This window comes from Strix aluco, chromosome 1 (assembly GCF_031877795.1).
Source record: "Strix aluco isolate bStrAlu1 chromosome 1, bStrAlu1.hap1, whole genome shotgun sequence".
NCBI classification, from domain to species: Eukaryota; Metazoa; Chordata; class Aves; order Strigiformes; family Strigidae; genus Strix; species Strix aluco.
Window position 1 is genome coordinate 109,909,351 of NC_133931.1, and position 12,447 is coordinate 109,921,797.

Here is a 12,447-nt window from a genome sequence, read left to right on the forward strand (position 1 = left end):
CCCATAAGGATTAAGGATTTTCTACTTATGCACCCAACACTTTGCTTGTTCCTTCCATCATTTCAATGGCTCCTGAAGCTGGAGGAAGTGCCAGGTAACTCAGGAAGCAAGGGACAGAGCCCTTAAGCAGTGGGAAAATTCATACTGAGATCTCTTCCATTTAGCTTCACTAATCACTAAGTCCTAGCATACAAAAGTGACATTGAATATTCCTAATCAGACTGTCAAGAAGGGGACTTTCATGGCATTGTCATTAAAAGCTTAATTCTGTGAAAGAAACTTCATCTAAGTTACTGTAGGTGCCTCTGTTGCCTCAACTTAGTTACTGAGCACAGCAGTCATGTTAAGGTGAGACACCTGCTTGGTGTCTCCTCAACCCACAGTGGAGATGAAGGTCTAAAATCTGACGTTTGGTGGGCACATCTATCTCATGATGAACAGGAGGATTTTTCTATTCTTTCCACCAATTTAAATGACTTTAGGTCTTCACGATTTACAGACCAACCTCAAAGAATAAGGTTTATCAGAAAAGTTATTCCAGTCTGGTTTTGCCTCCAATGAATAATGCTTGCCACTGCAAACCTAGGAAGGGGAAAAAGGAAGATTAAGGCAGAAATCACTCATCAGGTGTCCCAGCCTCCTCTGTAGGACTGTTCTTTGCCTGTATGAATGGAGTGTGTGGTGGGGGACAGGTGAGCATTAGATAGAATCGGGCTAAAAAATTCTTGATATCAAATGCCAATGGTAAAGTTAAAATGGAGACACAGCTCATTCATCTGGGAAAACAATGACTACTGGTAAGTAATTTTTTTCCTACCTGCAGTTATTGATTTTGTAAGGGACTGCAATCAATAAACCCAAGGAGGATTATTTTTAGACATTAATAATAACAACAAACCTGGGAATCAGAAGTTGTAGATGCAGCAGTGCTCATATATAATAAAATATAAAATATAAAAATATAAAAAAATGAAACAAAGAAATAAAAAAAGTAGAAAATAGTGATAGTTTACATCCAGAGCATTATGAAAATTATGTGATCAAAATATCAATAACAAAGTTATTGAGCTGTCAGTTATCTTTAGGAGAGCTAATAGATTAGAAATACCAGCTGACTGAAAAACTGCAAGCTTAATTCCAATACGTGTAAAGATTTCTAGGAAAGCAGCTGCAAATAGCATACTTGAAAGCCTGTCGTATGTTGTGGTGTTTAAATTAAAGATGTGTTTGATGAAGTGAAGCTTTATGAATGTGTAAGATAGAGTGGATTGAAAGCTATATGATGTCAGATATGTCACTGGCTTAGAGAGACAAAAGATGTACCAATGGACTGAGTGTAGTTGATTCACATGGCTGATGACTGTAGAATCTTTAATGTCATTTATGTATTCCATTACTAAAATGGATTATTGACAAGTCAGTAAGTAGTAAGTAGAAATCTGGGTTTAAATAGTGTGTTCTTTTGTAGAGCAGAGCTCAATGTAAGTGCTGAAAACATAAGAAAAAACACTTAAGAAAAATCCTTTAAATATAGTAAAATTAGTATAAAATCACTTACAAAATTATAGTGTCAAACCCCAGTATTTTTTTTTTCTTTAAAATAAATACCCTACTTAAAGGGATCTTGTTTAAGGGGAGGACTGAAAGGGTCTTGTTTTCAAAGTGTTCTATGTATATTTTCTCTCAAAATCAGTGTCTTGTAAGGTAAAATAAAAGCCTGTAATTCCCTTTAGATAAACCTGTCCAAGATATTGAAATAAAAAAGTTTTAAAAATAAAGTAAAATAATGTTTAAGCTTTATTAACTTTTTATTGGGAGGGTTCAGCTGCTATTTTTATAGCTTAAGAGAGGACTTTTCAGGGTTGGGTTTCTTTTTATTTTTTTCCAGGCTAGTTTCTGGCATTCATTTCATGGCAGTGATTTTTCTCTTCTTCTGAAGTCAAACTATGTAGTTACCAAAGGTCTGGGGATAAAAACTTTAATTACAAAGAAAAAATCCAGATAAAGAGAAATGTAACATCTGTTTTGTCATCTCCAGTTAGACCTGGAAGACTTATGGTTGCTTCAGGTTCTGTATTTAGAAAGATGTATAAAACACATTAGGTTTAGGTCCTTATTTTAGGTACCTAGTCTTTGCAGCTCCCAGTTACATCCAACAAAGTGATAGGAGTGATTTGGAGATGGAACTTTCTGAGGTGGCCTCTGGAGGAGCCTGCTTCATTTTCCATCCCTTAATCATACTAGCAGTCTGGGAAGATGGTCCAACTGAACCAACCATGTTAGATGCCTAAGGTTGAGCAACATGAGCATAGATGACCTTTGGTGGCAGAGCAACTGGGTGAACATTGATGTGTTACCCATCCAAATCATGGTTTTCTTGGGTCCTTGAGAAGGGATCACAGGCTTGTGGGAAGCAACTGGTCTCGCATGTGGTGTGAATGCAATCACAGCCAGCCTGACTGCTGAGAGCTGATATATCAGGAGCAGTTCCAGACCAATGTGAAATAATTCTAGAGCCTTTCCACATCCTCCTAGGTGTAATGTACTGTTGAATTAAATGGGCATGGATATTGAGGCATATGTCTGTGAATATATAGAAATATATATGTGTGTATATAGATACAGGTGTGTGTACATAAATATCTTTAAGCTCTGTGCCTGATTGTTAGCTCTGCCAGACGAATTGCTTCATTTTTTATTTCAGAACCACTGAAATGGAACTGTATGAACAGATATTCTGAAATTGTATGAGAACTGTATGGAAAATAATGATGTCCAAATCAGATAATAAATGTAGAAAGTTTGGGGAAAGCTGAAGTGTTTGAGGTGGTGTCTGAGGTGGTAATAGAAGACAGCGAGTGTTTGATGAGTAATTATGGAGGTGGGAAAAAAGAGGGAAGCAATAAATCAGGATGAGACTGGAATAGGTGTTTTATTATGTATGATTATATATGAACTAATGATTAAGACAAAGAACCTCTCTGGGCTTTCAGACTGTGCTTGTCAGCATGGAACCTATTCACATTACTCCACCGTTAACTGTAGATATTGTGGTTCTGTTCAGGTGCTGTGGATCTTTTCATAAACAGCTTCATAAATGCTCAAACGTTAATGCTCTGATGTGTTACTAACATGGGTATTGTACCTGTGCACTTTAATGTTTTAAGCTAAATAGAAAAAGAAAGGCCCAGAGGAAGAAGTGCAAGGTTCAGAAAAACATAGGACTTGGTACTGTTGTATCCAATACGGTCTCTTCCAGACCCTTCAGTAGGATTTGTTCTTGGCCTTATGGTAAAAGAGTAAGTTCTTATCTTGGAAGAATTTGTAAAACAGGAGGATTGTCTCCCAGGTACATTTCTTTTGCTTTCATCACTGCATTACTGCTCACAGAAAGGACAGATCTATTAAAGGAAAGTTCTGCCATGGAAGATTCAGACTGAACTTTTTCAGAGTTTTCCTGCACCTTCAAATTGTTCATAAACTACCAAACTAATATTCCACTTGACTTACACAGTGATGTGCATTTGAAAGGACCTCATCTGCATCCTTTGGAGCCTGTCCATGGACTTCTGCTTGCTCCAGGTCCAGCAATAACATGCCTTGCAAAGGCAAGAAGCAGCTTTCACTTTTAACTCTGAACAGTCAGCTGAGGTGCACTGTGAGCCAACTGGCAGAGAACAGCTTGCATTGCTGCTTTCCCTTATTGCACTGCTTCTAAGAAATAAGTAAAGAAATATTTTCTCCTGATACTTTTCATCAACTGAATTCACCCAAGTGAGGTGGAGATAAAATATGGGAGTTGCCAGGCTCAATCTGGCCTTGGTGTACATACAGCAACATCTGTCTGTGGCACAGAGCAGCCCAATGTGTTCCAGAAGAAATTAGTAGAGCCTGAAGTATAGATATTTTTCTAATTTCTTATTAACATTAATTATTATAACTGTGGATATCCTTATCTACATAAGCAACAAATCTTTCTTTGAATGTTTTGGTCACAGGGGCAGTCTGCGGCAGTAACTTCAGCAGTTGAAATGTCAAGTGTAGTGAAAAATATTTCCTTTATCTTTAGTTTTGCAATTTTTTTTCTTTTTTGTTTTTCCTTTTTTCCCCCTCCATTTCTTAGGACAAAAACCTTGTTATCACATTCTGTGACCAGGAGCACACAAAGCTGCCTGTTCTCATTCTCCAGAATGCATGCTATTTTTGACTCTGATAGTCACCTCTTTTCTAAGAAAAAAGATCTCAGTTTTTTCAATCGCTCTTATTAAACTTTTCCCAGTCATTCTCATTACCCACCTCTTAATACCCTCCAGTCCATCAGTTACCCTCTTGAAAGCAATGCTGTGGTCTCCCTTCTGGATCAGAATCACAGAAACATTTAGGTTGGAAAAAACTTTAAGATCATCGAGTCCAACCATAAACCTAACACTGCAAGTCCACCACTAAACCACGTCCCTAAGTGCCACATCTACACCAAATACCTCCAGGTCTGGTGACTCAACCACTTCCCTGGGCAATCTATTCCAGTGCTTGACAACCTTTTCAGTGAAGAAATTTTTCCTAACACCCAATCTAAACCTCCACTGGTGCAACTTGTGGCCTTTTCCTCTTGTCCTATCACTTGTTACTTCAGTCGGCTGTCGACCAACACTCCCAGGTGCTTTTCCACTGGGCAGCTTTCCCCAAGCCTGTAGTGTTTCATGGGGTTGTTGTGACCCAAGTGCAGAACCTGGCACTGACCCTTGTTGAAGCTCATACAATTGGCCTCGGCCCATGATCCAGGCTGTCCAGATCCCTCTGTAGAGCCTTTCTACCCTCAAGCCCAACTCATCTGCAAACTTACTGAGGGTACACTCTATCCCCTTGTCTGGATCATTGATAATGATATTAAACAGAACTGCATGAGACAAGCCACTGGTTTATAGGTTGTTTCCCTTATAGTACTCCATCCTGTTCCTCCTGTTTCTCAATATTACATTGTTCTTTGATCATAGCTTCATATTACATAAAAGTGTTCATTAAAGATCCATAAAAGTTCCATATCTTTACCTGAACTGATGCAGGGAATTTAAAACTTGACAAGGTTATGGATGGGTGAGATTTTCTCCTCTGCTTTCCTTCACATTCTGACAACATAATTTCTCACTTTGCATTTCTCCACTCATTTTTTTTTAGTGGAATAGGCCTCTCTAGTGTTCTTTATTCGGTCCTGGTTTTGGACTTGATTTACCTGGAGAATACTGCATATAGTAGATTTTGCCACCTTTCTGCTCACCTTTTCTTTCCCTTGTACTTATAAATGTAATAAAGTGGTGCAGATACAGCCCTCTGTTAGCCTGAAGAGATACTGCACATTGACTTTTCATCTTAACCTTTGTCTTCTGTCTCTTAGCCAGTTTTTGATCCAATTCATTTATTTTCTCTATCACAGTACAAGCAGGAGTATTTTCTTTTATTTCTGGCATCTGTCTGTAAACACAAATGCATTTGACCCTTGCAGCAGCTTTTGATTTTAATTCTTTTGTGTGAAATATATAAAAAAATTCCACAAAACACAAAACCTCTACAAAACTTCTGGAGAGCACGCTTCAGCATTTTGCTGCCTATTCATGTGAAGTGTATGTCTAAACAAGTGGTACTGAATATGCTTTTAGTTATGTGCTATGCAGCCTACAGCCCTAAGAGCATGGGTCTGCATGACTGGTCAGACACAGAGACGTGGAAGGAGGTTATCTGAAGATGTTTAAAAGCCAGCATGTGTATTTATTGCTAGTCATTGTCTCTTGTCTTCCTTGGGATGCTCATGGACTTGGCACGGTCTCCAAGCCAATTTGACAGCATCTAAATTCTCTGCTTCCTTCTAGTCCACGGCTCCAAACGCCCCTGATGTGCTTTTCCTTCCCTCCTGGCATGCTTTTCCTTCCCTCGGACCATACAGGCAGCACAAACCAGGTACTGTGGATCTTTGAGGCTTTCAGAGCCTCTTCCTAGTGCACGGGAGCCATCTAGCAGAGGGCTTGATTGATATTTTTAGTGTCTTTTCTTCAAAGAGGGGAAAAGCTGTACTATCAAAATCGGACACATTTTCCATGCTGTGGTGACTGCTGAGCCCTGGCTGAGAAATTGCTTCTTTGGCTTGTCTCAAGCATGGGGAGAAGCACTCATAGGAGCCTAGTAGAGACACTCGAGCTTAAGGAGACCACTTTCCTCCCAGCATCTTGTTGTACATTTTTCTACAGCCTCCTCCCAGCCCCTCCATATCTCCTGTAGGATAGCTCATGCCCAGAATTCAAGGCTGTAGTTACCCTGAAATCATGTATTAGCCAATGCTGTCTATAAGATTCTCAAAAAAAAGTTGTCCCCTTGATGTCTGCCCCCTCTACCCACCCAACCATCCTCACAATTAACTCTTCTTGTTCCTTTTTTAACTGAAGTTTTGAAAATGTCCTTCCAGATGGTTACAGGGTAAGGTGGCAGTAGAGATCTGGGACAGAAGCCAGTGTCCAGGGGAAGAGGGAGGGAAGAATGGGGAGCAAGAAGGGAGAGGAGAGCACCCAAGAGCCTGTGAAACCCAGCAGAAGGGCCAGCAGCAGCAAATGCCAGGGGACAGCAGAGGAGAGACAGATCCCCTGTCATGGGGTGAGCAACAGGAGAGTAACTGATTATTATAATTATTTGTAACCCCTTTTAGCAGGGAAGAACTAACTGGCAGTGCTATTTATTCCCAAGCATTCTTCCCTAATAATACCCTTAATACAGCCTGTTCTATCGCTTTTGTGAGGCATGTTTTTCATCTTCAAACTCAATTTCATTTATTAGAGACTTCACCGTATGTGACACAGTGTGCACACAGCAAGTGCAGCAAGGATTCGTTTTAATTATTATGTACTACGAGGAGGTACAGTGTGTTTGTGCCGGTGGGCGAAAGGGTGAGGAGGGGGTGTTATCTATTTTGTTTCTATGTCACGTATCACAACTGTAACATGATGGGGCTTTCTGAATTGCATTTTAAATTTGGAATTGGGACGTTCGGTGGCTGTCAAGTGCTTTCTGCCAGCCATAGCACAGGGAGAAAATCTCCAACTAGCAAGCACCCGTGTGGCTGCAATAAATAGTCTGAGATAACAGACACCTCTCTGAAGTTATTGTTAGAAAGTCAGCCAGAGGACTCTTCTCTGGACAGTGACGAATGATATTTGAATGCTGCTCTTTATGCAAGTGTGATAATATATAGGTGTTTTTCAAATTGGAATGAATTTGTTGTGAGACGAGTCAAAATATGATTTCAGTTGGGTCTTTGAAGGAGAAACAGAAGCTGGACTCGGAAACCATGTTAGCTGATGCTAAATTTTTTTTTATTTTTCTGATCTGGAAAATTTTCCTTTCCTCTGCACAGAAATGAAGAGGTTTTCTACCCTGCAGCTCTATGTACCCCACTGACTTTCTTCTCAGTGGTATGATGTAGGTGTGGAAAGCATAAGGTGGAGCATAATTTTAGTTAGAAAACATTATTTTTTGAGGAAGTTTGTCCTTTTTTTTTTTTTTTTTTAACTTGACAGGTGAAGACATTGTGAATGTTTGCTCTGTTAGAATTGCCTGGTGTGGAAGGGAGCAACGCGGAAACCTGAAAGATATTTATAAATTGGAAAAAGTGTAGAATGAAACAGCAGAAATTTGAGGAATGAGAAGCTTGAGGAACTGACTTTGGAAGGAAGACATTGCAAGTATAATCTAGAGGAATTTGTATATTTCCTCATTACTTGCATACAGCAACTTTAAAACTAGGGTCAATGCTGTGTGCTTTGAGCAGTGTAGGAGGCAGAGCATGGACTTTCAGGAGATACAGCAACTCACAGTGTAATAGGAGGAAAAAATGGGGTGATATATTTTCATCTTCTTAACGCTGTTGCACGCTTAAGCTTTAAGGGACAACTGATGGTTAGGGCTGCTATCAAGCAGCTATCAAGCTTCTTGGTGTCCCTGGAAAGCCAGGAGCTCTGAAAATGTTGGAGAGATTGAATTACTCTCAGCTGATGTAACTGTAACTGAGAGCTGGATTAATGAACATTATTTTCTGGGTTGTGTTTAGTATAAGGTCCCTCCGATGGTGATGGGGAAGAGCAGACATTACTCCACTCTACAGTCATGGAGTTTTGTTGTCTGGGCTCCATGTCACATCTAAAGACAACCAACAGTAGTCCCTGCCAAATAATAATGTAATGTATAACAACTGTGCAACAACTGTGCTGAGTAATATTTGTTATTAATCCTTTTCTGAAAACAATTAAGGGAATTCATTAGAGTGTTTACTCTTTGGTGGTACAGGTGTGCTAATGTCAATACCAAGGAAGATGTGATCCATAGTAGATGGAGGTAGACCTCTACTACTTTCCATCTAACTGGCACAAGTACTAGTTGCAGTGATGTTATGGTAGCATGAGTTTTGTCATACCCTGAACACAGCAAGTCGTGGGTTTCAGCAAATATTTCTGTTATTGGTGCTTGAGCCACTTTGACTGAAGCAGTTGCCATCATCTTGCTGTCTGTAAGAAGGTAATCTGCTTGTGAACACTCACTTTACAGGATTATTTTGCTGAATTTGGCACCTCTAAAACACAAGTCCTGGAAAGACAGCACCAACACATAGATTCATCGTACACCTATTTAATGGCAACAGAATCAACCTAACAGAGTAATACTATGTCGGGAACATTGAAGATACAGGGTCTTAGTGTGTATTTATAAGGCTCAGGCACAAATGTGCATATGTTTTGGAGAAGATAACATCTGGTTATTAGAAAACATTTCTGTTGAATTTTTGACTGCTGAGTACTGACAAGAAATGTTTTGTATTATTGAAAAATAAATGAGTTTATTTAGCCACAATGGAGTAAATAATGTGTGACCCATCAGAAACTGATATGAAGCGGGCGTTATTCTGACCATTTTTTAAAAATTCTTTTAATATGATCAGGTAGTTATCCTACTCTGAAAATTCCTGTAGAAAAGTTCCTAAAAGGCATTGTATGCACTATAACTATGACATCAACATTTTAGTAAACCTGGTATAAAAAAAAGTATTTTTTTTTCCTTTGGAGAGAATGGCATGTTGCATAAATATTATGTACACACATGCATGTTTCAGCTTGATTTTACTTTAAAAGTTGAAAAAAATCTAATATGGAGTTTTTCAGTTTTGTTTTCCACTTTTGTTTTCCTATTTCTTTTCCCACTGACATGCCGAATTTTTTCAGTGAAAAAACTGACAAAAAAAACCCCAAAATTAATTGTAATCTTCCAAAAGAATGAAAAAGTCATTGTGTTTTCAGGTGGTGTTGATCAGTTTGAGCAGTCTATGTTTCAGAGAGAAAATCCTGCTGTAAATGAAAAAGGAGTTTTATGTTCTTTGTCCGTGTTACAGTTAACTGATGCAAAGCTGAGGCCATGGGTGGTTTGCTCTTAAAAACAAGAGTGATGACTGTTTGGTTCTTAAAGACCTCTGATTGCCTGGCATGCTTGACTGAAATCCAGACCAACTTGCTTTGAATGACAAATTGATTGTTGTGCACATTTTTGGTAATACAGCAATTTGTCTCCTTGGGTATAATACTCTAATCCCCCCTTCATTTATCAGTAGGGAATCAACAATTCAGCTCTTCCTCAGGCTGAGGTTTGGCATGGTAGCTGCAACATTCTGTTGCACAGTTGCAGACTCCATGCTGAAGATACGACCCCCAGCAACATCTACACACCGGTTCCTCAGCGTGCATTTCATAGCACTCTTTGGCACCTACCATATTGTTTGTTTTAAAAAGGTAAATGTTTAAGTCAACAGCAGACAACAGAATTTTGCCTGTTGTTGAGAATTTACATTTCTTGTTTACACACAGAGTCTCCTTTTCCTCCTTACTTCTGTGGTCTGACTCTGTTTTCACCTTCTGATTTGACTGACCAGGAGGTGTTAGTTTGGTCTTCAATCAGCACTGTGCTCCAGAGCTTCAGTCATCCCTTGAAGAAAGTGGTCAACACACAGTGACGGATCTATGATCTTCCTGGTCTTAACTTTTGCAGTATGAAAAGTTGCAATTCCCAGGAAGTAGTGCACGTTTGTGAAGTTCAGGGTACCCCTGTGTAGTGATACCATTTAACAAGGTTCAGAAACTCTGCAGTTTGTCTATCTCTTATCTCATGGTTCTGTCATATTTCCTCTGTATCCCAGAGTCTGATGGGTTTGTGTCACTAAATCTGTGTATCCCAAATAAGATACCACCTGTCCTGAGAAAAGCAGAATTCTTTCACCGGCAGAAGTGGAGGGTGAAAGGAGATGAAAGACATGGGATCCTTCCCCCTTCTGTGGTGATTGATCACATATCCTTAACCATACTGAATACCTTGGATATTGCTGTCAGTCAAGATGTTTCTGTAGAAAGCCCACATGTGAGACAAAGTGAAAAAGCATACAGTCTGAGCAGGATATATGCTCTGATAACTTGTGAACAACATCATGTGCCCTCATAACCACAAGCTCATGGACAGTAATTCCCTCTTGGCATGCAGCAGGGCAGGGCTTTTCCACGGCTCGCAGCTTACTGAGAAAGCCACAGCACATCTGTTCGGTGGCTTGAGCCATTGAGCATTCTTTGCATATCCTGCCTAGATAAGCTGTCACTCTCGATTTTTAAAATATTTCACAACAGAGGGTTAGCCTAGAATGGAGAACCTCTTCTGAGCATCATCTGCAGAGGCCCCTCTGCTCACAGACACATGCTGCATATGGCTGCCATCATCATGTCTTATGTCAACAGGGGATCATGTCCTCTCTGCTAGAGCAAAGCACATCGGATTATCTACCCTCCATCAGCCAGCTACTGGCCTCTGGTTTTTCATTTATTGTGTTTCTAGATCAATGCCTTTATCAGTTCTTCCATGCTGCCATTCAGGTTTTAGAGATGCTCCTAAGAACATCTCCTTTTCTTCAGATGCTCTCTGGAAAACTGATTTTGCTTATGCTTTTGAGAAGAAGTTGGCCTCCTGTTCTGTTTCTCTGAATGTTAGACTTTGTTGGCTGGGGATAGAAGAGGGACTATGTACGCAAAGGCTCTCATTAGCCTGGGGATGCTAATTTCCTTAAGCCTCATCGATAGTCAACCAGGGAATGATCCAGTGCACTTAAATTTAGCTTGCTCCTCTGAGTCTCCCTCAAGAAGTGCCTGTCTCTCTCTACTGCCATTACAGATAACTACGTTGATAAACAGTTGTCTTTACGAATACTTCCTTGTTTGTTTTATCTTTAACAGGGTGCACTCTTCTGTTTCTTTTGCTTTATACTGTATATTTTCTCTGCCTAGCAAAATCCACCAGACTGAGAGTGAGCTGCTTTGCTAGTATTATTACATTTTGACTTATAGTTGGTTGCATTTTTAACCTATGAATCAGGAATTTCTATCACAAACTTCAATCAATATGTATCTCATCAGTGTAGAGTCTAAAAGTTACAGGAAAGCTTATGGTTTGGTTTCACTACATAGTGCTATACTCAATTCAGTAACAATGTTCTCAGTTAGAACAGCCAGGGACATGGCTAGATGATGCTTCCTACAAACATTGCCCACAGCCCTGCTGCCACCTGATTAAACTGGTCAGATTTGGAATTCAAAGAGCAAGTGCTTAAAATGCTTTGAAAAATTATATTTGTTTTTACAATTTGTAAAAGTTAAAATTAGCAAAACAAAGCAAAAGCATGTCATTCGTCTCTTAATTACTGTCCCAATTGAATATGCTGGTTGGTGGATTATATTTGTGAATGTTATCATTCCCAGAATGTATTTGTTAAAAAGCCATTTCTGTATTTCTGTTGCAGTGAACTATTTTGTAAAAAATGGCACAGAAGATGTGTTACTGTGTGGCAATAGTACTGACGCTGGGTAAGTGCTTTAAAAATATCTCCACTTCTGGTTCGTTTTTGTTGTGAGGTTGGTTTTTTGTTTTTTCTTTTTTTTCCCTACATTTTCCTTCAGTTCTGTCCACTTCTCACCAGCATGAAGTAGATATTTCAACTTCCTTGTGTCAGTAATAATAGGAGAGAGGATAATGACAATATTGTGCATAGTAATACAATTTTCTGAACTGCAGGGAAGAGAAGTCTATGTGTGTCACTTATTCAGGTCTAAAATCTTTAGAGGCCTTATTACAGTTCTTTTCCAATACATTTAAATTTCTCAGTAAAAAAAATAATGAAAACTAAATAACACTTTGGCTGAGTGGAGAGTATTTTAAAGGAAATAAAACAGGAAAGGAAACGGAAAAGCTGGAGAGATTTAGACTGATGATGAATTCTTGGCTTTTGGCAAGGGAAGATAAACAAATCAATAAATGCTAGTCCCCAAAATAACATGCTTTGGACGTGGGAAGGTACTTAGTTTTGAGTTGTGATATACATTTGTACAT

At 39.3% G+C, this 12,447-nt stretch overlaps 1 protein-coding gene across 4 annotated transcripts in view; it reads left to right on the plus strand.

Annotated features, from left to right (window-relative positions):
- LOC141925972 (sodium channel protein type 5 subunit alpha-like) overlaps nucleotides 1–12,447 on the plus strand; it is a 223,740-nt gene that overhangs the window by 70,573 nt on the left and 140,720 nt on the right. For all 4 annotated transcript variants that reach the window (XM_074830944.1, XM_074830965.1, XM_074830954.1 and 1 more), the window contains exon 8: nucleotides 11,861–11,924. In XM_074830944.1, the coding sequence (XP_074687045.1) occupies nucleotides 11,861–11,924 (64 nt within the window). The remainder of the gene's footprint in view (nucleotides 1–11,860; nucleotides 11,925–12,447) is intronic.